Source organism: Equus asinus, chromosome 4, assembly GCF_041296235.1.
Source record: "Equus asinus isolate D_3611 breed Donkey chromosome 4, EquAss-T2T_v2, whole genome shotgun sequence".
Lineage (NCBI taxonomy): Eukaryota > Metazoa > Chordata > Mammalia > Perissodactyla > Equidae > Equus > Equus asinus.
The window spans coordinates 112,895,183-112,922,855 of record NC_091793.1 but is presented as its reverse complement, the minus strand read 5'-3'; the positions used below and the strand labels follow the sequence as shown (position 1 = coordinate 112,922,855).

The 27,673-nt window shown below is 34.3% G+C and overlaps 1 protein-coding gene across 4 annotated transcripts in view; it reads left to right on the top strand.

Moving 5' to 3' along the window:
- OLA1 (Obg like ATPase 1) overlaps positions 1 to 27,673 on the top strand; it is a 164,065-nt gene that overhangs the window by 118,245 nt on the left and 18,147 nt on the right. For all 4 annotated transcript variants that reach the window (XM_014846610.3, XM_070508126.1, XM_014846612.3 and 1 more), the window contains 2 exons: positions 3,544 to 3,624; positions 3,935 to 4,032. In XM_014846610.3, the coding sequence (XP_014702096.1) occupies positions 3,544 to 3,624; positions 3,935 to 4,032 (179 nt within the window). The remainder of the gene's footprint in view (positions 1 to 3,543; positions 3,625 to 3,934; positions 4,033 to 27,673) is intronic.

Here is a 27,673-nt window from a genome sequence, read left to right as displayed (position 1 = left end):
AATTTATTTTGAAAATGAGGAATTTGTTAAAGTTATCAAAACAGTCCTCCTACACCTGTATTTCTATATAATGTTGTTACTAAAGAAATATGAAATTGTAAAGTAACTTCTGATGCCTCAGGCTTTGACATGTTTGTATTTTATGTTTTTATTGTATTCTGATTTGTTAAAAATAGGTTAAGTATGTACAGTAGTCCCCCTTTATCCTCAGGGGATACATTCCAAGACCCCCAGTGGATGCCTGAAACCATGGATAGTACCAAAACCTATATATGCTATGTTTTTTCCTATACATGCCATACCTATGATAAAGTTTAATTTATAAATTAGGCACAGTAAGAGATTAATAACCATAACTAACAATAAAATAGGACAATCATAACACAATATACTGTAATAAAAGTTACCGTCAATCTTAACCTCAGCACACAATTTTTTTCCTTATTAAGCTGAGAACTTTCACATTGTCATTTAAAGGAAGCACTTTATGGCTTCTCTTTGGCATATCCGAATTGCCAGCATCACTACTCTTGCCCTTTGGGGCCATTGTTAAATAAAATAAGTGTTACTTGAACACAAATACTGCGATACCACGACAGTTGATCTGATAACCGATATGGCTGCTAAGTGACTAACGAGTGGGTAGCGTATACAGCAGGCATACGCTGGACAAAGGGATGGTTCACTTCCCGGGTGAGACAGTACAAGATTTCATCATGCTACTCAGAATGCTACTCAGATGCGCAATTTAAAATTTATGGTGTTTATTTCTGGAATTTTCCATTTAATATTTAATAATGTTTAATAATATTCGGACAACTGTTGACCACAGGTAACTGAAACCGTGGAAAGCGAAACCATGGATAAGGGAGGACTGTTGTGTTAGGTTATTCTTTCAGTTAATCATATTCAATTAACTGGAACCTTATATTGTTCTAACCATAATTATTAATAAGTGTGTCTCTATGTACAACCATAAGAAAAAAGTTCAGTCAATCCATTAAGTATTATATACAAATAAGTCCAAATGTTTTCTTTATCTGATTATAAGTTTTTCAGATAGGAATATAACGTTTTAATATTTTGCTAAAATTAATTTTTACTTTATGTAAGAAAGACAGCACATTGCAGCTATACCATATAATGATCATTTATGTAAGATAATCTTACCTGAGAGCAGACTATTTTTGATTTGTCTTAGGTAAAACTGGCATCTTTTAGTAACCTAAGGTGTCTTTCCTCGGCTGTTAAACCTTTCGTGGAGATAATTAAGACTATTGGGTACAAAATGAAATATTTAAAATTTTTAAATATTTTGATTTTCAACTGTTCAAAAACTTGGTTATAATCTACAAATATTTTTAAAATATTGGAATGTGGCTTTAGTGAGTATACTGTTTGAGAACTTTAATTATGAGTTCTCTTTAACTAAAAGTTGAGTGCTCCTAATTTGTAATATTATATGTTGGTATGGGGGGGAACTAATGCTAAAAAGCTTTTGTGATAAGATTTCTATGACTGAAGTGATGGTCTAGTTAATTTAAAATGAAAGAGAAATACTGAAATTCCTTCACTAGGGATCAGCATTTATTGAGGCCCTTTGATTTTGTAAAAATATTTCTAGTTACAAAAGTATTTTACACTTTCTATATGACTAAAATTTAATTTCCTTCTTTATTTTTGGTTTGGCTTTCTTTTGTCTGTTTTCTTCTCTTTTCTTTCTTTAATTGAAAAAACTAATGGAACCAAATATAAGATGGTACCACTGTTTTCTCCTTCTTTTGTATAATCTTGTTGCGTGTCTCTACATAAGCTGTTCTGGCCACTCATCATAGTAACCAGCTGGGCCATTTCACCTGCTGGAGCCATTAAAGAGGACTCTCTCCCCCTAGATTAATCCCCTCCGACATTAGTTTTTTGCACTGACAACTGGAGCAGGCATTCAGAATTTGCAGGTGGCCAGTGTGACGCACATAATTGCCTACAATTTTAGGCAATGAATAAAAATGGTCTACATTACTTGTCAAAGGTTGTATATGCAGTGCCAAGTGAGATCTATGGGAAGCCTTTTAGGGTTTAAAGAACAGTTAATAGCAAGGCTGCACAGGGCTTTTTTAATCATAATGCATTTGTAATATAGCACTTTGATCTTCTCCTTGTAGGAAATGGTGTTACATTAGCCACTTTTAAACATTTATGAGTGAAATTCAGTTATAGAAGAGTAAAAGTGATTATTCTTAAGCAGAACATGTTAGATTTCATTAAAAGTTTTCAGCTTGCCCCTTCCTTGTTAAAATCTGTGGGAAGTCCTTTTCCTGGAGAGTTTCAAATCAGGATCTAAGGATATAGGGCTTTTTCCTTATTTTTCCTGTTGGTAACAGCAAGATTTAGAAGGAAGGTATACTAAATATTGAGGTAATTTGTACAAGGGGATATTTATAGAAGAATAATTGATTTATGGCAAAGTAAAATACATTGATGAAAATCCAAGGAATCTGTTACTAATAATTATGTATTGCAATAAATTTTGAGAAAGGCATATTTAAAACATATTCATAAATTATCTTTAACAAAAAAAACCCAGATGACTCTCAAATGCACTTCTTCTGGATGAGCTGAGTTTGACCTTTGAGACCCAAGAGCCTTTTATTAACACCTGCCTGTAAGGAGAACCTTGCCACACGCAGCTTTTAGATTCAGAACCACAAAACTGATGAGGAAAGGCTTGAAGGGTTCAGTTTGTGTCACTTGCTGTTTGCCGTTTCCATTTCACAGATGATTAATCTTTCTGTGAAGAAAGGCCAGAGAAACAAAGCACATTGGGCTCTTCCTGCAGTTACTCCTTCTGAATGCACACTAGCTTGCTAACTAAAAGGCCTTTAGATTTCCAGCAGCGAGAGATGTTCTGAAAGTGAATGCAGCTGGTTGGAGGTCACCAGTGCAGGGCTCTTGCCATTGTGAAATGGAGGCTTTGGCAGGTTGGGGTGGGGTGGGGGGTGTTGGAGCGGGGATAGGAGAAGTGGTCAGGGAGAAGGTGTTGGCAAAAAATTAATTCAGTATAAAAAGGGTTTTGGTCAGTTGATTTAATATTTTGGAGGGTAGATCATTAATAATAGGCTCAATTTCATCTATTTTATCTGTTATTCTTTTTAAGGAAAAAAATTGTAATTTAGTCTCTTTCCAGAATCCCCCCTCCCTCCATTTCCTAGTAGCCTGTTTATCTTGCAAGTGGCATCACTAGGTAATTTGGAAATATCATTAACTCTTGGAGTCTTGGGTATATTTGAATTGTCTTGAAATTTTTAAGACTGTTACTAATTTTGCTAGTATTCCACGTTTTGTATATTAAAATTTCAGTGCCACAACAATTTCATTGGTATTTGGTTTTTTAATGAGATTGAAAATAATTATCTATGTAACTTAGTTCCCTTTTCATTAAAAAATTGACTTTATTTTGAGGATTTGAAAAGTTTTAATTTTAGTATTTAGCACCTAGATGCTTAGTATTCATCTTGTCTTTACTTTTTTCTCAATTGTACATAGGATATAATGTGCAAAGTCAAATCCTGGGTTATGGATCAAAAGAAACCTGTTCGCTTCTATCATGATTGGAATGACAAAGAGGTAAGTTATAAATATCATGCCCTCTGTTATTGCCTTTGCTTTGATTTCTTAGGAACACATTAGAGTTGTCATTATTTTATACATTATTATATCTAGTTAAACTTATTTTCTATCGATGATTGCTTATTCCCAAGCTTGTTATTTTTTCTTTTCCCCTACTCTTGATATTTCATAACAACTAATCTTTAAGAAACAAGAATTATGAAGGTGGAAATGGCTATGTGTTTAAAAAGTTTACTTTTAAGTTAGTCAATGACTTAATATTTACTCAACTTTTAAAAAGAATTTTTTTCTCTGTCTCCCACTTTAGATTGAAGTGTTGAATAAACACTTATTTCTGACTTCAAAACCAATGGTCTATTTGGTTAATCTTTCTGAAAAGGACTACATTAGAAAGAAAAACAAATGGTAAGTTTTTCCTCCTCAGATCTACCCGGACATATCATATCTGTACACACGCAAACGCTCATACATATGCACTTAACTGCTGTGTGTGATTTTAATATTTTTCTCCTTACTGTTGAAAAGTTTAAAATGGATGAGAAAGCTTTGCCTGGTGTTTACATTCTGAGAGGAATCTCCTAATTGATTTATACTGAGAGAACTTAGCAAAAAAACAAACGGAATTACATTAGCCAGTATTGAAGCATGCATATTTACTTATCAAATTGAAATTATATAGACTTTGTTTCCTTTGCAAAATGAGAATAAATGTAGTTGGAGCAATAAAACTTTTTAAACTAGGAATTTCTAGCTGTGTTGATATTATATGTGACTTTAAAATAACCACTTGGAAATGTAGCTGGACATAAATTCTAAAATACAGATTGAATGCTTTAAAAAATTTTTTTAAATTAAAAAGATTATGGGTGTATGGGCAAGAGAAGACCTGTATGGGCAGGTATCTGTTTCAAATACTTTAAAAAGGGTACAAAGGTAAAAACTATGCATTCATGTGTTTTGATTGTCATTTTTGACCTGTAACCAAAATTTGCAAGGTTTTCTTTTCATTCGCTAATAACTTCAAAAAATCATATATGTTCGTGTAACGTGTGGGCATGTACACATTTGGCATAGTACTAACTTTGACTTGCCTCCCTGGATCCTCAGAATTTTATACTATTAAGTCATACAAAGAGGTCAAAACTATCCAAAGCAAAATATCTGAATTCTCCTAAAATATATTGTTGGTTTTTCCCTGTACTTCATTAAGTACTTAGATGCACATGGTTTCAATTTTCCATTAAAAATTCTCATTTCCATATGATATCAAAGAGTGAGAAGCTTTAAACTGAAAAATAAACATTCATAGACTGGAAGCCAAAACAATAATTAATGTCAGATGGTTAACTCCAATAAATCATTAGAATAAATTCTGTGAAATTACTGCAACTAAGAATGCCCCGTTGATACTACTATAAGACATTTTGTGTTCCTGATAGAAAGCTGAATTTGGCCTCTTTTTTGGTAATGTTCTAGAAAGCATAAACTTAACATGAAAATTTAGTTCTGACTCGTCAGTGTCTTCTAATAGATAATTAACTTTAAAATAATCAGTTCTGTCTTGTTTCAAATTCTTATAGATTTGATGATTAATGTGTTAAAAATTGTTAGCTTTGGGAAGGAATTTTTAAATTTATTACTTGACCTCAGTTAATAAATCTTCTCATTGTAGTATGATGGTAAGGTTTCTTGCGGCACTGTGAAACAATACAGACATCAAAGTTTACATGAAAAGGGATGAGTCAGTTTCCTTGCCCAAAGGGGCTTCTCACACCTGTATTTGGATGATTACAGGTAGAACTCCCTGGATCTAATTGTATAGTAAATACCATTTCCCAGACCCTAATGGTAGACAGACTGCTCGGGAGACGCCAGTCTGTGATTTAGCTGTCGCCAGACACCCCATGTTTTTTGTGAGACCAGTTGTGATGATGATATGGTTATAGCCAATTGAAAGTAAACTCTTGTCTAAATAGCAAATTTTAATTTATAAAAATGTAGAGGTATGGATGATCCTATTTATAAAACCAAATTTTAGATTTTTTGTGTAATTAATGATCTGGTTTGGGGTTGTGTGTGTTTGGGGGGTGGGGGGATCAGATCTTGTGGAAGTTAGTGTAATTGTAGCTGAAAGATCAAAGACTGGGTAACTGAGTGATGTTCCAGAAGAGAATTTACCACATAGCCATTTTCTGTACAGTTTCTGCCGCCTGCTGTTCCTATTTTCCCTCAAGCTAGCCATTGACTACCCCCTGTGCATCCCTGCTCGTAAAAAATGATTGAGGAAGTATTTGTCATGTATTTATGAGTGGGAAACATTGTGTGATAGGGAATGGCATCTACTGGAGCCAGAAAGATTGCCATTTTCCTTTCATTCAGCCACTCTGCTATAGCTTTAAATCCTCTGTTTATGCAACATAGCCTTTATATTAAAGTGCAGAATAAATTTTTATGATGAAGGATATGAACACTAGGTTTTCATCATTTATAACACTGCAAGCAGATGTAAATAGTTAAAATACATTTTAACTACTAAATCCTTTTAATTTCTATTAGCATCTTTTTTTTTTTTTTGGTAGTGTTTATATCTAAGCTCCATTTGTATTAGTTGCTGCTTTGGCAAAAGAAAAAGTTTCTGTTTTTTAAGGTTATTATGTAATGTTACTGTAGCAAATTAACAGTGATGCAGGAAGCCGTAATAAATATTTTCATGAGTCTTTTAGATCTAGAAAACTATTTTAAATGGTCAGGAAACGGGAGGAGGGGTTTGTGATTTTGGCCACAAGAGGAAGACTAAAACTATGTTTTAATGGGTCACCATTTCAGAAGTAATGAATGTTTTAATTAGTAGTTAAAGTTCACTTTAAATTTAAATGGTAATAGGTTATTCTTCAATCGTAGAAAAAAAGTAAGCATTTTGAAAGATGTCTATTGTTATTGAGTAGGTATATTGACCTTTGAAACATGTGAAAACTGGAATGGCTCCAAGCACTGCTTGCTGGTTTTAGTGTTGAATCAGTCGTTTCGTTGATTTATGATCAAGGCCTAGCCTCTAAAGAGAGCTGACATGGCAGCTGGGTTAGTACAGTTGTGTGATGATCAGATGACAGTAATCACAATATTATAAGGGGAATCCACAGAAATCCTTTTTTCTTATTACAAATTGCTGTTCTTTGAATGAATAAAACTGAAGAAGTTGTCTTTGGTGGATGCCAATGATTTTTGAACACTTGAGGATTTCATTTTTTAAATGTGATCGGTTGTTACTTACAACTAAGATTGTACTGTATGCAGTATTAATTTTCATTTGAGATTGCCTACTGAGTTATGGCATGAAGCAGGTACCGGACATTGGATCTGTCAAACCATTGCTTAATTGGGGGTTTAAATTTCAGTCTTTGCACCTTTGCTGCTCTCTTAGTAGTATATGCCACCCAATTATGAAATCAGAACAAACTAATTTTAGATATTTTGTACACCTACATAGCTTCCAATTAGGTTTCATTTTTGTGTTCTCTTGCCCCCATCTTTCTTAAAACTATCGATAAAGAATAGTTATATTTTATTGTTTATTATACTACGTATTCACATTCAATTGGAAAATATAACTAAAATTTAAGACATTCAGACTTATGTGCGTGTGTGTATATGTGTATAACACACATATTTGCATGTGCCTTGGTGGGCTTGTGGTCACTGCACGTTAATTACCCTTTGGATAATAATATATGAGTCAATTAATCTGAGTGTTGAAATTCATTCAAGATAGGTAGACAAATATTTGCGAAATCTTTTAAGCTGTTGTATAATCCAGGGCAATGTGTCAGGTTTACTAAATGAATTTTAAATAGAAAAGATTTCATTAATTCTTATTATACTATGATTCAGTCCCCCCACCCCCACTTTTCTGCTTTTGTTAATTTTCCACATAATTTGTATACAGCAGCTAAAAATAGTTTGGCAATACTATACCTTGTATGCCTGGTTAGGGGGAGAATCATGGAATAAATCCAATATTTCTTGATCATTTTGAACTGTGTATAAGAATTACAGGTACTATATCAGCAGTTGCGTATGAAGGGGGAAGTGTTCATTTTTGACATGTGCTTTTGTATTTCTATACATATATCTCTATATACATATCAGTACATATATATCTATAAATATAAAACTACTTCTATAAAACTATTGTAAGAAGTCACCAATTTTGATAAGATTATTCACTGAAGTTAGAAATTAGAAAACAAACTCGTAAATAAATTATTCATTTTAGTTCAGGAGGCTACTCAAGTAGATTTGAAATTAGGTTCAATTCATTTAAAGTTTTCAGGAACAAATCCTATTATATAAAGCAAGATTTACACGTATAATGTTTTTTAAATGTTTCACCCTGTCATCCATTAGTCTGGCAAAGTAAAAGCCCTGAAATATCCATGCAACGTTTCCTAGGATTATATTTTTTATCACTTGTGGTTCATATAGTTTTGGGGATAAGTTATGTCAGCTTCATCTTGAAGTACCTAACATTATGAAGGCTATGATAAATAATACTTTATTTATTCTGAGTGTGTTCCTGCCTGCTTGAAATCACAACATAATATTGATAGGTTTATTTTAACATGTGAGGAGTTTTTCAGGTGAATTAAATTTTGTAAGCTATAGTTTGTAATGGTTTTCATAAATGAAATACTTTTTAAGGGGTGATTTGTTTATGAGGACTAGTGCTTATTTGCTCCTTTGACAGATATGAAAGGGTGACAGGGCAGGTCAGGGGTATTCTGGAAGTCTAAACTGAGCAATTGTCTTTTTTTTTTTTTTTCTTAATATGGCGTTGATTAAATCCATGAACTATACAAAATATTCTTAATTTTTCTAAAGTTATAAATGAATCTAAAAAAAATATTTCCTTAAGACCCCTGTCTTCATTTTACAATTTCTTGTTTTTACCACTGGATAGCTCTCAATTATTTGCTTCTAAATTTGTATTATGATAAAGCTTTAAAACTGTCATATGCACAATGAATTATAATTTCAAATAATTTCTGCTGAATGGATTTTGTGGAATTGGTTCTTTCTTAATTTCTCTGATCAGTATCTTCAGAGTTAAAAAGAATATACTACAGCAAAACAGTCTTTTTATTACAAGTGATGGAAGACTGAAAGAAGTGGGGGGGAAAGACCTTTGAATCATTTTACTTGAAACGTTCTTTTTGTGTTTGTGTGTGTATAATCATACTTGTGAATTTCTTTCTGGTTTTCATTAAGTGGTTTTAGCTTACTCTTTCGCAATTTTATATTCTTATTAAGCGGTATTAGTGCCCTAGAGCACTTAGTCATAATAAAACCAAATCACACTTCTGATTCCAGATTATTAAAAAAAATTAATAGAAGAAAGCACATCTTTTTATATGAACATAATGCTATTGGCCCACCATATTGTGCGTATTAGGAATTTCCCTTGGCCTATTTGCATTTTTGCCCGGTACTATTTATAGATAATAATTTCTATTTGTAAGATGGCTCACTGAATTTGAGAAAGTGATACTTTTGGGGGGGGCCAGTTGTTATCTTCACTACACCATCTGTTGACTTACTGATTTATGAGTCATATAATTTATCAAATATGTCAAAACTTTCATCTTTTTAAAAGTATCTAAAGAATTTTACTCCATATAATAGGGAAAGGTTTTACAGTGTTTTTTCTGGCTTCAAGAGACCAAAGCTCTTTTAAAAAGAAAGTGTTCTCTAGGATTCTCTCATATGAAATTGAAACATATATTCCCCATAGATGCACACATATATATAAGCTCTGACTTTCTTTCTAAAACTATGAGTTGAGATGAGCTACACTAACAAAATGGGAGTTTTGACTGGTAGTTGATGGAGATAAAGGAGAATTTTGAGGCTCAGAAATCTCAGGACTGTTGGGGATAGGAGATATATATGGCAGGAACTTGTGAAGGGTTTAGAATGGAGCCTAAACGTATACAGAATCTGAATAACAGTTTTCCCTGGAAGAAGGCATAGAAAAGGAAAGGAGAAGGTGCCATTTGGGGCAATTGCAGTGTTTTGCCTAGTACCTCCTGCTTATGCAGGAGAGGAGAGGAGTATTATTCTCTCTGCCCCTCTCTCCTGTGTTCCTGGCTCACAGGATCTACCTTTGGAATTGATGTGGTAGTTCAACTACATTATGAGTTAAGTAGACTTTTGAAGGCTAGAGCAAAATGTTGGGTGCCGTTAATAACATTGGTTCTGTAAGGAAAATGAGTTCTCAGAAACTTTGAGCATATAGTCTATTTGTAAATTTGGTAGTATATATTATCAAGAAGTCTGGTGTAGTAAGAATACTGCCACTAAAATTTGAAATACTAGTGTTGTGGTCCTTATTTGCTGCTAACTGACTCTTTGATTTCAGGCAAATTACTTAGCCTTTTATGTATTGAAGACAATTCATCAGAATGTTCACATAAAATTTGTTCTATATAAATAATATTTCTCAAATTTAAGTAACATAATTCCAAAAGAATACAATAATAGAAAAAAGGACTTGTTTAGTCTTCTAAATTTATCTTCCGGACACATTCCCTTGGTTTTGCTTTCCATTATTATGGATGAAGGAACAAAACATATCTTATGTATATTTACAGCTGTAATTCCATGCTTTGAGACAGCTGTCCTCCAAAACAAAACCAAACAACTGAGAACCGTCCCTACTATGCAGTTGCGGCAGCAAGAAGACCCCCATGACATCACCATCACCTTCCAGATGACTCCGCCCCCATCTCGCTCTCACATGGGGCCCTATGACTTCATTATGTGCATCCTAGAGGATTTTATTGTCACTTTTTGGTTTCCATTAGGGTAAATCATTCTTTAATTGTTTACAATAGCATAATTTTTGAATAGATGCTTATTCTTTAAAAGCCTTTTAAAACAGTTCCATTGTGATCTCCTGTATCTCAGTTTCTCTATTCTTGAATGTATTTATGAGTGTGTTGGAGGTGAGCCGGTGAAGGTTAGTAAAAAATTAAAGATCATCTCTAAGGTTCCCTTCCAGTTCTAGAATTTTATGATTTTAATGAATTGGGTTATAGCAAACTCATAAAGAAAAGATCTCCATGCAAATATCTAGTACCTTCTCAACCCTCATATATAGGTTTATCATGGTAAGATTTTTTTCTAACTGTGCAACTATACAGAGTATTCCCCAAGTTGCAGTTACCCAGTTTATGAGCAACTTTTCTGGACCGGGTTGGAAGTAAGACCTGGTCTTGTACCCTACTTCATGCCCCATCTCATATCTCTACACCTTGAAAATAAGTCTTTTTCTGGGTCTCACTCACCGTGTTTCTTTTCCTCATAGTGGGTAGTTACTGCTCTGGCTACAATGAGAACAAATGGAAATAAAACCTATTTTTGGAATTGGCATCTCTATATTCGAGGCTAGTTACTTTACTCAAACGATTACATTTCCTTATTCTAACTTGGCCTAGAAAGCATTTCCCTATCAAAAACATTAGATTATGAAATACTCTCAAAAGCCTGCTTAATTCACAATGTAGTAGAAATAGTGCAGTTTGGGTGAGACATATTTTGGTATCTGTGACCATTTGTATCACCAATTTTTAAATTCTCCTTAAAAATATGTTCCAGGGCTGGCCCAGTGGCGCAGTGGTGGTGAAGTGTGCACGTTCCGCTTCTCAGCGGCCCAGGGTTTGCCAGTTCGGATCCTGGGTGCGGACTTGGCACCGCTTGGCACACCGTGCTGTGGTAGGCGTCCCACATATAAAGTAGAGGAAGATGGGCACGGACGTTAACCCAGGGCCAGGCTTCCTCAGCAAAAAGAGGAGGATTGGCAGCAGATGTTAACTCAGGGCTAATCTTCCTCAAAAAAAAAAAAAAACCACAAAAGAAATCCCCTAAATGTGTTCTAAAGTTTAATTTGGAGTTTTAAGAATGACCATCATTTACTTTCTAGTTTACTGTAATTCATTTCTTGTAGTCCAGAAATATTTTCAGTTGGTAAGTGTTTTAAGCAACCTTTAAAGTAACATTTACAATTATATAGATTTATTTTGAACTTTACTTTTTTTTTTTTTTTTTTTTGGTGACGAAGATTGGCCCTGAGCTAACATCTGTGCTGGTCTTCCTCTATTTTGTATATAGGATGCCACCACAGCATGGTGAGCAGTGTGTAGGTCTGTGCCCAGATCCAAACCCAGGAACCCCAAGCTGCTGAAGCAGAGTGCTAACTTAACCCCTGTGCCACTGGGCCAGCCTCTCATCTTTACTTTTTCATGCTTGTCTAGCAACGTGCTGATCCATGCTACTGCTTATAAAGGACTTCTTTTAAAAATTCCTTGACGTATGACCTCCAAGAAGTAAATTGAACCTTACTAAGAATAATAGGCACCTACATTTATCAAAACTTTACAGTTTTTACCTTACATTATTTCATTGGACCCTCAGCCAAATCCTGAGATGGCCCTCATGACACTGTTTTATTTTGGCCTTGAATTTAATTTTTACTAAAATGAAGCGTTTTCCTCATTGAATTAGAGATCTGCATTTTAGCTAGGAATGGGTTAAGCTAGCAGAGGGATATGTAAGATTTATGTTTCCAGTAATAAAGATGCAAAGGTTCCTTTTCAGAACTTTAAATACTTGTCATTAAGATCAAGGAGTATGGGGCTGGCCCCATGGCCGAGTGGTTAAGCTCGCGCGCTCCACTGCAGGCGGCGCAGTGTTTCGTTGGTTCGAATCCTGGGCGTGGACATGGCACTGCTCATCAAACCATGCTGAGGCAGCGTCCCACATGCCACAACTAGAAGGACCCACAACGAAGAATGTGCAACTATGTACCAGGGGGCTTTGGGGAGAAAAAGGGAACAAAAATCTTAAAAAAAAAATCAAGGAGTAGTCATCAATATTCCTGGATAATTATCAATGTTTTCCTTAGAAATTCTTTAAAAAGAACAGTATAGTCTGTGGAAAACATCTCTGGGTTTAGTCTGTTTTGAAATTTAAAAGGAAAAGATCAAATAACATCTGTCAGTAATCATTTTTTAGTTTGGTTTTTTTTTTAATGATATTTTAAAAGATTTTTCCCAAAGGGTGTATCTGGATATTTAAAACATGAAGGCCACTAGTACTTTTCATATATAATTTACGTTTAAAATTGTTACCTTTCAAATTGTGCCATTTTTCTTTCGTCTGTCCTGCCCTACCCCGTACGCACCATTAAATGACATTGACTTAGCTTTTCCTATATCAAACCAAAAGACATACATAACAAACTGTCATTTATTATTGAGTTCCTGTTATGTGGCAGGCACTCTTTTTAGCTTAGAAACTGGTGAGATGTTAATAGAAGAATAGATGAACTTTATATGAAAGTTTCATGAATATTTGTGAAACGTAGATATTATCATGCCCATTTTACAGATAGGGCAGTTGGAGAAATTATGGAACATGCTCAAGTTCTTCTGGCAGGCAAGTAGTAGAAATAGACCTGTTTGACTTCAATGTTGATGCTGTTCCACTCATGGCAAGGTATATTTGTGAAGCTTCAGAAATCTTTGAAAATATTGCTTTAAGACTTTAGCATCCTGCTACATTTTTTTAATTGAGTTCATAATAGTTTCCATTGATGTGAGATTTCAGTTGTACATTATTTCTTGTCTGTCACCACATAAGTGCTCCCCTTCACCCTCTTTGCCCACCCCCCACCTCCCTTCCCCTGGTAACCACTGAACTGTTTCTTTGTCCATGTGTTTGTTTATATTCCAAATATGAGTGAAATCATATGGTGTTTGTCTTTCTCAGTCTGGCGTATTTCACTTAACATGATACCCTCCAGGTCCATGTTGTTGCAAATGGGATGATTTTGTCTTTTTTATGGCTGAGTAGTATTCCACTGTATGTATGTACCACGTCTTCTTTGTCTAATTCTTGGTCGATGGGAACTTGGATTGTTTCTGTGTCTTGGCTGTTGTGAATAATGCTGTGATGAACATAGGGGTACATATGTTACTTTGGATGGTTGATTTCAAGTTGTTTGGGTAGATACCCAGTAGTGGGATAGCTGGGTCATATGGTAGTTCTGTTTTTAGTTTTTTGAGGAATCTCCATCCTGTTTTCCATAGTGGTTGCACCAGTTTGCATTCCCACCAGCAGTGTGTAAGGGCTCCCTTTTCTCCACACCCTCTCCAACATTTGTTGTTTTTAGTCTTAGTGATTATAACCATTTTAACAGATGTAAGGTGGTATCTTAGTGTACTTTTAATTGCATTTCCCTAATGATCAGTGATGTTGAACATCTTTTCATGTACTTATTGGCTATCTGTATATCTTCTTTGGAAAAATATCTGTTCATATCCTCTGCCCATTTTTTGATCAGCCTGTTTGTTTTTTTGTTGTTCAGTTGTGTGAGTTCCTTATATAATGGAGATTAACCCCTTGTCAAATATATGATTTACAAATATTTTCTCCCAATTGGTGGGTTATCTTTGTTTTGATCCTAATTTCTTTTTGCCTTACAGAAGATCTTCAGTCTGATCAAGTCCCACTTGTTTATTTTTTCTTTTGTTTCCCTTGTCTGAGAAGACATGGTATTCTAAAAGATCCTTTTAGGTTCGGCATCAAAGAGTGTACTACCTATATTATCTTCCAGGAGTGTTATGGTTTCAGGACCTATCTTCAAGTCTTTGATCCATTTTGAGTTTATTTTTGTGTGTGGCATGAGATAATGGTCTACCTTCATTCTTTTGCCAGTGGTTGTCCAGATGCACTCTGCTACATTTTATCTCAGAAAATATCATCTCCACCAAATTGTATGGGGTTTTAGTTAATAAAAGGAAACAATTCTGAAGATGACAACTGTGTGCTTTTCTTAGATAATAAGCTTTAGCTGCTACGGTTTTTGCCTTGCCTTATAATTTTATTAACTCTGTAATAATTTTTCTAGCGATATATTTTAGCACCCACTTTAACGTCCTTTTTTTTTTTTTTTTTTTGAGGAAGATTAGCCCTGAGCCGACATCTGGTGCCAATCTTCCTCTTTTTGCTGAGGAAGACTGGCCCTGAGCTAACATCCATGCCATCTTCCTCTACTTTATATGTGGGACACCTGCCACAGCATGGCTTGACAAGCGGTACAAAGGTCCCTGCCTGGGATCCAAACAGGTGAACCTTGGGCCACTGAAGTGGAGCACACTAACTTAATCTTTACACCACTGGGCCAGCCCCCAACATCCATTTTTAAACATATACCATATATAAAAATTTTAGTGGAGAAAATACAGTCATTCTTATTGAAACCAAAATAAAACCTGCATCAGGTTGCCAAGTCTAAAATAGTACTACAGAACAGACCCCAGGAAACATATCTTTAATCACAAGTCAGTTTTTTTATATTAATATGATAAACAGAATTTGTCTTTTTTTTTCCTTCTAGCATACCATACAGTTTCTTAAGAATAGTCATTCACTAAATGAACAGGGAAATGAGAGAATACCATCAAGTAGAACAGCACCAGATAATTCATATGCCTAAGGTATTGTTGCTGTCATATTAGCAGTTGTCACCATCAGTCAGCACTTACTGAACACTTAACTATATGCCAGTTACATTTAAGACTCCCAACAACCTTATATAGTAGGTACCATTATTATTTTAAGGAAGGCAAAGCAAGTAGAGAGAGATTGAGGAACTTGGCCAAGGTTACATAGCCAGTCGATGGTGCCAAGATTCACATCTAAGCAGTTTATCTCCAGAGCTCATGTTTTTTATCCTATGCTGTAGTGTCTCAACATTGAGACATTGCTGATGCTGGAAAGGTAGACAAGGCCTGAGAAGTCGGTCATATACTAGCCACATTTCCTGTCATTATAAATTTCATTCAGATAAGGTTTTGTTGTTAAACTGTTCCTGCACTATAAAATTTGAGACTAAAATTCACTATAACCTCATTAGAGAATGCCAACTGAAGGTAATATAAAAATTGCGTCTAAAACTGTATCTTTATTTTCATGGACTACCTCTGAAAGCTATTTTCCAAATATGTACCAACTTAATACCACTTTGTAGGGACAACAATTAAAATAGTTTATATATTTTTACATAGAAAATACGTATAATCAATCCTTTTTTAAGATAAGTTCCTTCACTTGGTTGTTTTGTTTGTGTTTGTTCTTAACCACATAGTAATTTGTTCTCTTTCCTTGCATTTTCAGTAATTTGGATGTGTTTTTGAGACCATCTTGGGAGTAGGGAGTTGTGTATGTGTGCGCACACGTGCCTCTCTCTTTATGAACTGAAGTACGAACAGATAATTTATATAGTATTCTCTTCAAATACTATATTGGTGCATAGCAATATGATGGCAAGAACATTGTGTGCCCATATACATGCATATCTGTACATGTGCATGTGTGCACACGCACATCCAAGTCTTGGCAAATACCGCCTACCATTTGTGGAAATCTGTTATTTGCTGGACTTCGGGGCACTCACATATGTTCTCTCATTTGGTTTAATCTTCATAACAACCTTAGAAGGCAACTATCTACCCATTTACTTAGAGAGATGTGAAGTGAGGAACCTAGTTAAACATTTTACAGACTTCTTTTACTTCAGCTTATGAGAGAAAGTATAAAACATTTTATTCCATTTGTAGCATGTTTTTTATGCAACAAAAAGTGCACAAAGAATTTTCTCTGTTAGTTGTATTCTAGTGAAAATTACCCAGAACCCATACTAGCTAGAGAACAGACACAAATGCAGTGTTTTATATAAGCAGGACTAAGTTGGTTATTTCCTTGTTTCCTCACCTGTCAAATAGAATAATAATTTTCTTGCAGAATAATGAAAATTAAAATAATTTACATATATTAAATGAAATTATTCTGTGAGAAATAGATTGCTTTGTCTTGGAATTTAATTCTCATAATTTGATGAAAAAGCATATATATGAAAGTTCTATAGTTAATTAGTATCTGGCAGTTGTAATTACACAATAAATTCTCTTAACTAACTTGAGTCCTGCTTATAAACATCACTGCAATTATGTTTGCTCTCCAGGAGGTATGGGTTTCTGTGTAGTTCTCACCAGGGTACAACCAACATAGACAACTCTTTCTTGCACTTTCTGTTGCATGAAGAGCATGCTATCAATGCAATAAAATGTTTTATATTTTCTCTTGTGAGCTGGAGCTAAAATGGTAAAAATGTTTATTTTAACCTATTAATTCTCAAGAAATAAAAGATAGCAATTTCCCATTTTCTTCCATTCCTCCTAAATATACATATTTTTTGTTTTTTATATTATAATGTTCTATCTTCTGAAATTTACTAGAATAAGATCACTTATATTTTCCCTTCCTTCAACTGTATTTTTGTTTTCTCTCTCCTTCCCCCACCAAAAAAAAAGAATTTCTTTTGAAAATCAGTTAGAAATCTGTTTAGAAATAGAAGTACCAAACTTCATATTTGGAACGATTTTGCTGTTTTGTGAATGCTCAAGACTTTTAAATGGAACAGCAGCACTTAGAAAATCTTGCTGTGTTTCTCTTTTCCTTAATCAAGACTAATCCCCATTTCTTTCCAACTCTGTCCAAATGGAATTTTCCCTGGTGCTATCAGCAGCTAACATCATGACACTTAACTACGTACCTAAGAAAATCAGTGGTTCACAAGACAGTTTGTAGATGTACACTAGAAAAGAAAAATTTGTAATAATATTTTTATTATTTAAAAGTGGGTTTTTTCTGAGTCTTATTTTGATATTGTATGGAAGAGTTTGTATGGAATATTTCTCACATCATAGAACTTTACATTAGGACCAATGTAAGATAGAGACAGAAGAGAGGAAAAGAGAGTAAGAGAGAGAGAGTATAGACAGTATCAACCATTTGTTTCCCTTTCCTATGTTCAGAGTAAACATCTTAGTTGTCCAGAGCTCTTGAAATTAATGTTTTTTTAAGCTTTTAAATGTTATTAGAATACATTGTTGATGTCATATCATATCATATAAAACATATCCGGTTAAAGTTTTTTGATTAAGTATGATTGTTATTATTTTTCTGCAATTACACATTTCATGATTATGATGTATGATGGGACATTATTTTAAATCTGTTATTAAGTGAAATTTGTATGGGTGGCCAAGTGTATGTTTTATTGTGACTTTGTATTACTTAAACATCTTGGACATGCAGTTTAAAGACCACCAGATTAGAGTGGAAATTCTCTCAGCTTCACAATCTTGGAAAACTGAAACAAAAGAAAAAGCAATGCCTGTTACACATTCTTAGCCAAATGCAGGGGAGATCTATGAGTGTGGCTTAGTTAATAATGATGACTTTCTTACCATGTATCACTTAGAGAATTTTTCTTCCTGTGAAATATTTAATAGTTATATATTTGCTCTTTATAGTTATTTCAGTGCCCTATTGACATCGAGGGTTACTGATTGTTGTATTAGTAATTCCTGACAAATAGAAATTATTTGAAATGCTAAGCCATTTCTGACAGAAGATATAAAGTTTTGACAAACACGTATGGCACAGCAAGTGTCCAATTCTAAAGAGCAAAATAAATGCAAACCACCATTATGGTGAACACAAACAGCCTGAAAGCAAGTTATCAGTAAGCAAATAATTGTTGAACTGTTATGAATGGAATAGGATGTTGAAATAGGGCATGATTGGCTGATGTTACATATGTCCTTGATTACCTTCCCTGTGCTTTTATCCTAATAAGTGACATTCTTTGTATTCCCTTGGATGGCTAGACAGTCTGACACTGAAGAAGAATAAATATTGCATGTGGTACACATTAAGCTGTCATCCAAGACAGCATTTATAAAAAGTAACTGGAGAAATTCATAAGAAATTCTGCACTGCTACAGTTTCCTGGCTCCAGTCATAATTGTCAAAGTTCTTGACACATTCAGGTCTTCAGAAATGATTTAGGTTTACAGTGGCTTGGTGTATGAATAATTATTATGGATTTGTGTTCTCATATTGCCTTAGGAGGTTAATGTTAGTTACCCAAATGTTGTATTTTATGATAATTTTTATTTTAAGAAATGTCTCTACATTGGTAATAGTGCAGTGACATAAATTCCATCTTATAATCTTTCATAAAAGAATTTTAGACAATTCATGTATTTGAAGGGAAGAACACGAGTTTTTAAATGCTTACTTTATCTTTAATCTGTTGGAAAATATTGCTTGCTTGTCTTTAGGGCTAGTAAACAACTTTCAAAATAAGTTTTTTATCTTTCTTCTCCAGCAGCATTAGAAAGCCTTCAAATGGTTCAAATGAATACCATTTTAAAACTATTTCCAAAAAACCCAAATCACTGCTTGATGTTTCATTTAAAAATATTGTATGCTTTTATTCACATACTTTTGTAATTTTAATATGGTTCTTTGAGGCAGGGCAGTGTTTATTTGTTCCAGTCAATATTATCTCTTAAAATTTCCTTTTGGAAGAAGATCGGTAGAAGACATAGTGTTGTACTAAAATAAGCATACCTAAATAAAAAGGTAAATTATGAATACAAATTTAGCAAACATTTTTTAAGCTCCTCTTTCTTTCGCTAAACTAAAGTACTTTTCATCCTATTTATATGGTGTGCCACATAATAACTAAAGGATGCAAAAAAAACCCCACATTTTCTCTTTTATATTTCTGTAATGTGACACAATTATTCTAAGCCATCTGAAATTAAATAATTAATATCCATTCTATAATCTAATCAAGAATATAGCATATTCTATCAGCTGATTACTACGAAAATGTGATTGAGTATCAGAACAATTTAGGATCCTGCACAAATATGAAAATAAAATACAATATTGAGTTCTAAATTATGAGCCTTGTTTTAGGGAGGACAAGAGGTCAGTCAGGGTTTCTGTGACAACTGAATTTTGTGTTAGTTTTTAAATTATGTAATATTAATTTAGGAGAATGTTTTTAGGATACTCTCTTTGCTTTGAAATCTAAAGCATCCATTTGGATTGAAGAAACTTTTCTCCAGGTATAACACTGCTCAAATGTTACCTATAGCTTTTAACTCTCTAGGCCACTACAGAGCACAAAATATTTGCCCAACTGGTAAATTGAACTGTAAGTCCCACTGTGGGAAATTGCTTTGCTGTGCTCCAAACAGCAGTTATCTTAGTAATTGTACCTGAATTCTTTGTGGCTAATAGAGCGTAGACATCCATTTTACAAGCAGAAAATTATTTCTCTTAAATACTTTTAATTATAAATCCCCCAAATAAAATGTGGATCAGTAGACTATAGTGAGGCATTAAATTGCATAAGTTTTAATTGTTAGTGCCGAAAAGTGAAATTCTTTTTTCCTTTTAGTGTAAAACTGTACATGTCCGACATTTCACATTCTAAACTAGAGCTCCCAACGAGGAGCTTATCAGAGCAAATTGTCTAGTCCATCCCCTTCCTCACTCAAAACCTAATGACCCTTTATCATCATGGTTTAGATTGCTGGACACAGATGTGAGAAAATACAAGTAATCTACAGGTAACTACAGTAGCTGCACTGATGTTCTCAGAGAACTGACTGCTGGGAAGATAAAGAGCTTCCCACAGAGTCTGTGACTTTCCGGCAGCAGAGCACATCATGAGCTCATACATGAAGTTTTATTTGCTGAAGATTCACAATAAGATGCATTAGAACATTCAGCAGGGACTCTTGTTAGATGGGCACGGAAATTCTGGAGGGTTATTAGTTGATGCACCAGTGCATAGCATCACACTAAAATCTTTTAAAAGTTCAACTATGTTAATTCTTTCTATGGATATCAAAGATTATGACTACAATACAGTATTAATATTCAACTTCTTGATATTTGTATAATCTGCTATAGATCTTAATCTCTTTCTCTTCACAAAAGGCTGAGCTTTGTGCTGAAAAGTAGTTTCATTATGATTTTTAATATGCGGAACAGCAATTTCTCGAACTTTAGTGCTAAATTGTATTTCAAAAGGACTTGTTTGTGGCCAGCTGCTCTGCTTTTGTTAGTGCTTAGATTGTGATCAATGAGGTAAACTCATTTATCTGTTTGCATGCAATTGAGTAATTTACCATGAAAAGGATGATTTTTTTTTTTTTGGGTAAAGGTACTGCACCTGTAGCTTAAGTTTTATAATTGTTAGTTTGACTATTATTTGCAGTGATCATAGTTTTGTACAGCTTTAGAAAACTACAATGCAAAAAATATTTACTTACTCTATTTTTATGTGTGAAATGTTTTGTTTTTAGTCATTGAATTTGATTTAAGTTTGCTAGATTGAGGTGAATCAATATGAATTAGACTGCCTGAACTTCAGGTGTGTGTTTCTTTTAAAATATCATTTGCTCGTCATATTTTTCTAAAAGCTAATTAATTTTGTTTCTGTAAAAACTATAACTACAGATTAGGAATAGTCATATTACCTTCATATGTCAAAATGAATTACAGTCCTCAAATCATTTTTAGAAATTACCATTTTAGTAGCTGAAAGATAAAGATGATTTTCAACAACCAGTATTGGTTAAGCAGTTGACAGCCAACAAAAAGAGTAGTAAGATATTTGGTTTACTCTTATATAGTTCTATGGATTATGTAACTAGCTTAACTGTTGTTCTTTATGGAAAATATGGAAGTGCTCAGAAAATTAGAGAAGATACTGGCTACGTCTTTTTGACTAGGTTCCTATTCATTTTTGCTTCAAGAATATTGCAGTGTTGTACTTTTAAAAATAATTCTTTGCAAGTAGAGCGCCAAAATTACATCAAGTATACTTGCGATCTTAATTTACTATCAAGTTTCTAGTATAGAATGACCAATGAACAAAGTAAATTTCTTATCAGAAAACAGAAAAGACAAATTATCTATAAGTACTACTAATCATTGGAACTCCTATTATTCTTCTGATAGCAGTTAGCATCACTCTTTGGAGATTTGCATCGATGAAGATTTTTAGTTTATGCTGATACATTTGAAATGTTCATAATTGCATGGCATAGATTAATCTAAAAAATAGGTCATTGAAGAATTGTTTGAGGCAGCATTATGCATTAATTCTGTTTTTAGTTTGCTATAAGATCTAAAGAAAAAACTGTATTTGTTTCCATTTAGCAACAAATAGGAAACACAGAGCTTAATATTCTACAAAGCACGTTTTCTTACCCTCTTTATGTTTAAAAGGAAAGAAACCAGAGGAGCATGTGCAGTATAAGATTGTTTTTCATTTTTGTTTTTACATCACCAGATTAAATATAATGAAACCCATCTGCAAATTGTGGGAACTGCTCATTGGTTTTTGTCAAGGACTGTAGTATGGTTTTTTCCCTTCTTTTTCTTCTGCAGTTTTTTTAAATAAATTTCAACAAGATATACAGGAAATTAAAAACCTTGTCTGTTATAAAGTTTTGTTTGAGCTTTTTAAACTGAGTGATTAGCAGAAATAATGACCCTGTCAGCCTTAATCACATTAAAATGTGGTTAACATCATTTAATTTTTTCCACTTAATATGCAAAAATTTCCAGTAGATTTGCAGTGAAGGCCATTGAAATTCCATTAGAACAAGAATAAAAATTTCAGGCATCATTTATTCAGAGAAGGAATAAAGGTCTCAATTGAGAACTGCTGAATCTTTCTATTAGAGACACTATGAATCATTACATTGAATGTACCTTACATTTCGATAGACCTGTGTCTGGCTTTGCAAATGGTTGAAAATCGTGTTTTATCATTTTTCATGAGGAGAAATAAGCTAGAATGGCATAATTTTATAAATATCTAAAAGACTACCCAAACGTTTTATTTTGTACTCCTTCAACTTGTTTAAATTTTAGGTAGAAAGTTATTTGTGCCTGAAAAACAAGATAATGAAGGAATTAATTATTTTAACGTGGAACAAACTGCATAACCAACCCACAAAATGGACAGGTTGTGTTTTAAATAGTTATTTTGGTATATGCCAAGTAAGAAACTTAGAATTAACCCAAATGACACCAAGTCTTTCCCAAAGTTCATAGCTTATCATTTGTCAAGCTTCAACTGGTATGTTGTGCTGCATTAGCTATGTATGAATTACAATTGAAGAACATTCTGTGGTTTCTGTATTATTGATCCTTTTATGATCATTCCTGATATTTATTTGCTGATGTGTTCACAGAATAAAAAAATAGGAAAAGCTTAATTTTATTTTAAGCAATTAAGAAATGCCTGTCATTTATACTTTCTTTGGCATGTTTGCATTTGCCAGTATCCTGTAAAACTTATACTGTGTGGAATGTTTCTCCCCATTAAAAAACAGACTGTTACTGTATATACCTGATAAGCAGAAATGGCTTTCTGGAACCATTCCTATCTCTCGGGTAATTAAGTAATTATACAGTGTTTTGTTTTGTTTTTTTAATTTGTATTTTGTTCCCAAACCATTTGAACCCATTATATAATTACTTTTTGTGTACTTTCTAGTAAAAATCCCATTGGAAAATCCATCAGGGAAAGTCTTCCTTGCATATGCTAGTCACAGTGTATAAATTTCTCCATCCTCGCCTATTTCTGTGTCTGTGGAAATCTAAGAACATTAGTTGTCTGCTCCCCCTGTTCTCTTCACCCCTTCCTCTCAGCATGGTTAGCTCCTAAGGCCTCCTGAGAAATACCTTTCCTGACTACCCTGTCTAGAGTAATCCCCCAGACTCCCTTTTGTTCACAGCATCATGTGTATTTGCTTCAGAGCACTTACCACAAGATATATAATCTTACTTATTTGTCTGTCTTTCTGTCTCATAAGAATTTAAATTCCATGAGCATAAGGACCATGCCTGTTTTGTTCATTTTATATCTCCATTGCTTGGCACTGGATTCAGTAAATATAGTTGATTGATCGAATGGCTGGCTGGATGGAATCAGTTGAATTTATCTCTTATGTTTTAACACTGACTTTTAGATTTCTTTAATAGAAATGTCCAGATCATTTGAAGTCTGTCTATTCTGATTAGATACATCTAAAGTTTAGAGCACAAGTGGAGAGACTGTGCCAGGAATCAGCAGATGTTTTCCATAATGGGTCAGATAGTAAATATTTTTGACTTTGAAGACCACACAGTCACTGTTGCAGCTACTTACCTTTGCTGTTAGACTGCAGAAGCAGCCATAGATAGTATGTTAACAAACAGGCATGGCATGTGCCAATAAAATTTCATTTCTGGACACTGAAATTTGAATTTCATTGTCACAAAATATTTTTTTTCTTTTTGAGAAATCATTTTAAAACATAAAAACTATTCTCAGCTTGCGAGCCATACAGAAACATGCAGTAATTCACTGACCCTTAGCCAAAGACAACTTTTCAGTTGTGCACATTGATTATATATCCCCACTCATCTGCTGAAGTAGTTCCTTCTCTCTCTCCTGCCTCGTCAGTTTTTCCTCCCCCCCGTGGATGTTTCCCATCAGCATATAAGCACACTTGCCTTTCCCATTCTCTCTTCTTCCTCCTTGAAAGAGTTACAGAAGTATTAAATGAGATTACATATGTAAGATGCCTGTCAATTTCTCCTTTCCTTGTAAAAGAAGTGTGATTGTATAGTAGTGTTTTGTATATTACTTTGTTTGCAGATTTCTCTTATTTAAAGGAAAACTAGTATGGAAAATATATCCTGAATAGTATTTTTCCTCAAAACACTATGACCCCCTTGGGGTGAGGGGGCCGGGGGAAGAGGTCTATAAAGGGTGAAAGAATGCTGCATTCTGTGTACTTTTCTCTGTCTTTCTATCTCCTTTCCTTTCAGAATAAACTGTGCTTAGAAACTTTGTGAAATTCTCTTCTGCCTGGCTTTAGGGTGACAGGTATATTAGCCTTTCACTTGTAATCTTTTTTCTTTACTGATTTTCTCTCTGCCTGCCATGGCTCTTCCTAGGGATTAGTAATTGAGTGACTGTTAACTGTTTTCACTCGCCCTTTGGACTTCTGCCTTCAACTCTAACCTGTATGCTAGTGGCTCTCAGAGTTTAGCTTGCATCAGAGTCATCTGCAGGGTGTATGAAAACACACATTGCTGACTCCACCAACAGAATTCCTCATTCACTAGATCTGTGACAGGGCCTAAGAATTATGTCCAACAAGTTCCTAGGTGACACTGGTGCTACTGGTACATGGATGTTTTTGAGCAGCAATGCTCTCCGCTAACGATTTGTAAGTGTACAGCTTAGTTTCTCCTCCCAGCCCTTTTCAATTTTTATTATTCCTGACTGGTAACAAGAAATCTCCGTTTGGCTCTTCCATTATCAAGTTTGATATGTATGAAACTAAACTCCTTATTTTTTCTTATAATATATCCATCATGGAGTCTACTTTCAAACTTTCCTATCCTAATAGTACTAGCACTCGCAGAATCTTTTAGGCTTAAGTTCTTCAAATCATTTTAACGAGTCTTCTTTCATGCACCATACTTAGTTAATCACTGAATTCCATCTTTTTTCTTCTAAATCTGGCCCTTATTCATCCTTCCTCTTCAATTACATTGCTTATCAACCAAAACTGAAACCTCATCACTTCATTTTCTGAGTTAGGTAACAGCCTCTTAACTTATCATCCCTGCCTCTGTAGCTGCTTTTCATCTGCAGAGCATTCTGATTTGCTTGAAACATGTTCACTCTGCTGGTTTCTCAGTCCACAGTCCTTCACTGAAACATAGGAGAGTATCTTCACAACTTAGGATAGGCTGAGATCTCTTGGATGAGATGCAGAAACACTAACCACAAAAGAAAAAATTGGACTTCATTATAATGAATAGCTTCTTTTCATCAAAAGCACCATTAAGAAGATGAATAGATTAGCCATAGAATAGAAAAATACATTTACTACACATATTTCTGACCAAGGACTTATATCCAAAATATATTTTTAAAGTTTCTACAAATGACTAATATACAGACCAATGACCCAATTTTTTAAAAGGGCAAAAGACTAAACATACACTTCACAAAAGATACGTGAATAAACATGAAACGGTACTCAGCTTCTTTAAGCCATCAGGGAAAGGAGGTTTAAAACCACAATGAGATAGGGCCGTTCCCGTGGCCGAGTGGTTAAGTTCGCGCACTCCGCTGCAGCGGCCCAGGATTTTGCCAGTTCAAATCCTGGGCGCAGACATGGCACCGCTCATCAAGCCATGCTGAGGTGGCATCCCACATGCCACAACTAGAAGGACCCACAACTAAAAGTACACAACTATGTTCTGGGGGGTTTGGGAGAAAAAGGAAAAAAAATCTTTAAAAAAGAAAAACCACAATGAGATAAAATTTCATACTCACTAGAATGGCTAAAATCAAAATAACTAATAACACCAAATGTGGACAAGGAAGTGGACCAGGAATTGTCATTGATTACTGGTGGGAATATAAAATGGCACAACCATTTTGGAAAACTGGCAATTTCTTTTAAGTTAAGCATACATCTACCCTGTGATCCAGTAATTCCAACTTTCAGTATTTACCTAAAAGAAATGAAAGCATTTATTCATACGTTATAAATGTTTTTGTTACACAAAAAATTTATAATAGCATAGTAACATAATATTAGCCTTATTTTAATAGCCTTATAATACCATAATAGCAGCCTTATTCATAATAGCCCCAACTGGAAGCAACTCACGTGTTTGTTCATCAGTAAGAGAATGGATAAATAAATGGTGGCATATTTATAACATGGAAGTCATATACTTCACCAATAAAATATACAGAGCAATATGGAGACGCGGTGAGGATTGACTGGAAAAGGTCATAAGGGAACTTTCTGAGGACATGGAAATGTTCTATATCTTTTTTTAGGGTGGTGGTTACATGTGTATATAAAATTTTCAAGGTTTATCAAACTGAACATTTAAGATCTGTGCATTTTGTTCTTTGTTAAAAATACCTCAATAAAAGTAATTTTTTAAAAAGCCATTGATGGCTCCTAGTTTCCTATTAAGTGTATATAAATATACATATAAAATATAGAGAGATCAATGAGCTGACTTGGTAAGCTCTGAAGACAATGCTTGTCTTATTTATTCCTACCAACCCAGCTCTTGGCTAGCACAGAGTAAATATTTAATAAATAAATATTTCTTGTGTGAGTGAATATTCTAATGCACCATGAATGTTTTTCAACATAGTTTATAATACTTTTTCTAATCACTATGTGATATGTCATTATATTGATGTACTATATCTTAATTTATCCAGATTCTCCCGTTTTTGGGTTTTTTTTTTCCTTTTTCTCCCCAAAGCCCCCCGGTACATAGTTGTATATTCTTCATTGTGGGTCCTTCTAGTTGTGGCATGCGGGACGCTGCCTCAGCGTGGTTTGGTGAGCAGTGCCGTGTCTGCGCCCAGGATTCGAACCAATGAAACACTGGGCCGCCTGCAGCGGAGTGTGTGAACTTAACCACTCGGCCACGGGGCCAGCCCCTCTCCCATGTTTTTTATTGAATTATTTGACCTCATGGGTTTGTTTTGTTTTTGTTTTTGTTTGGTGAGGAAGATTAGCCATTACCTAACATCTGTTGCCAATCTTCCTCTTTTTGTGTATGGGATACCGCCACAGCATGGCTTGATGAGCGCTGTGTAGGTCCATGCCCAGGATCTGAACCCATGAATCCTGGGCTGCCTAAGCGGAGTGCACAGACTTAACCACTATGCCACCATGTTGGCCCCTATTTTTTTTTCTTTAAATGAATAAGTCACAGCATCTTTGTAGCCATTCAAGAAAGTACATTTTTCTTAACCCCAGCCAAGAATAGGTGTTACTGTTTTAATCTTTACTAATTTGAAAGACAAAAAGTGGTATAATATTTTAATTTTTATTTCTTTGATTACAATGTAAAGATAGGGTACCTTTAATGACTCTTAGACTAATTATTAGAGAAAAGTTGTATCTCCACTGGGAATAAAATTAAAAATGGGTTTAAGTCAATTGCATAGCATTTGATTTCTCAATTTATAATTATTATTTTGATGTGTTCTGAGAGC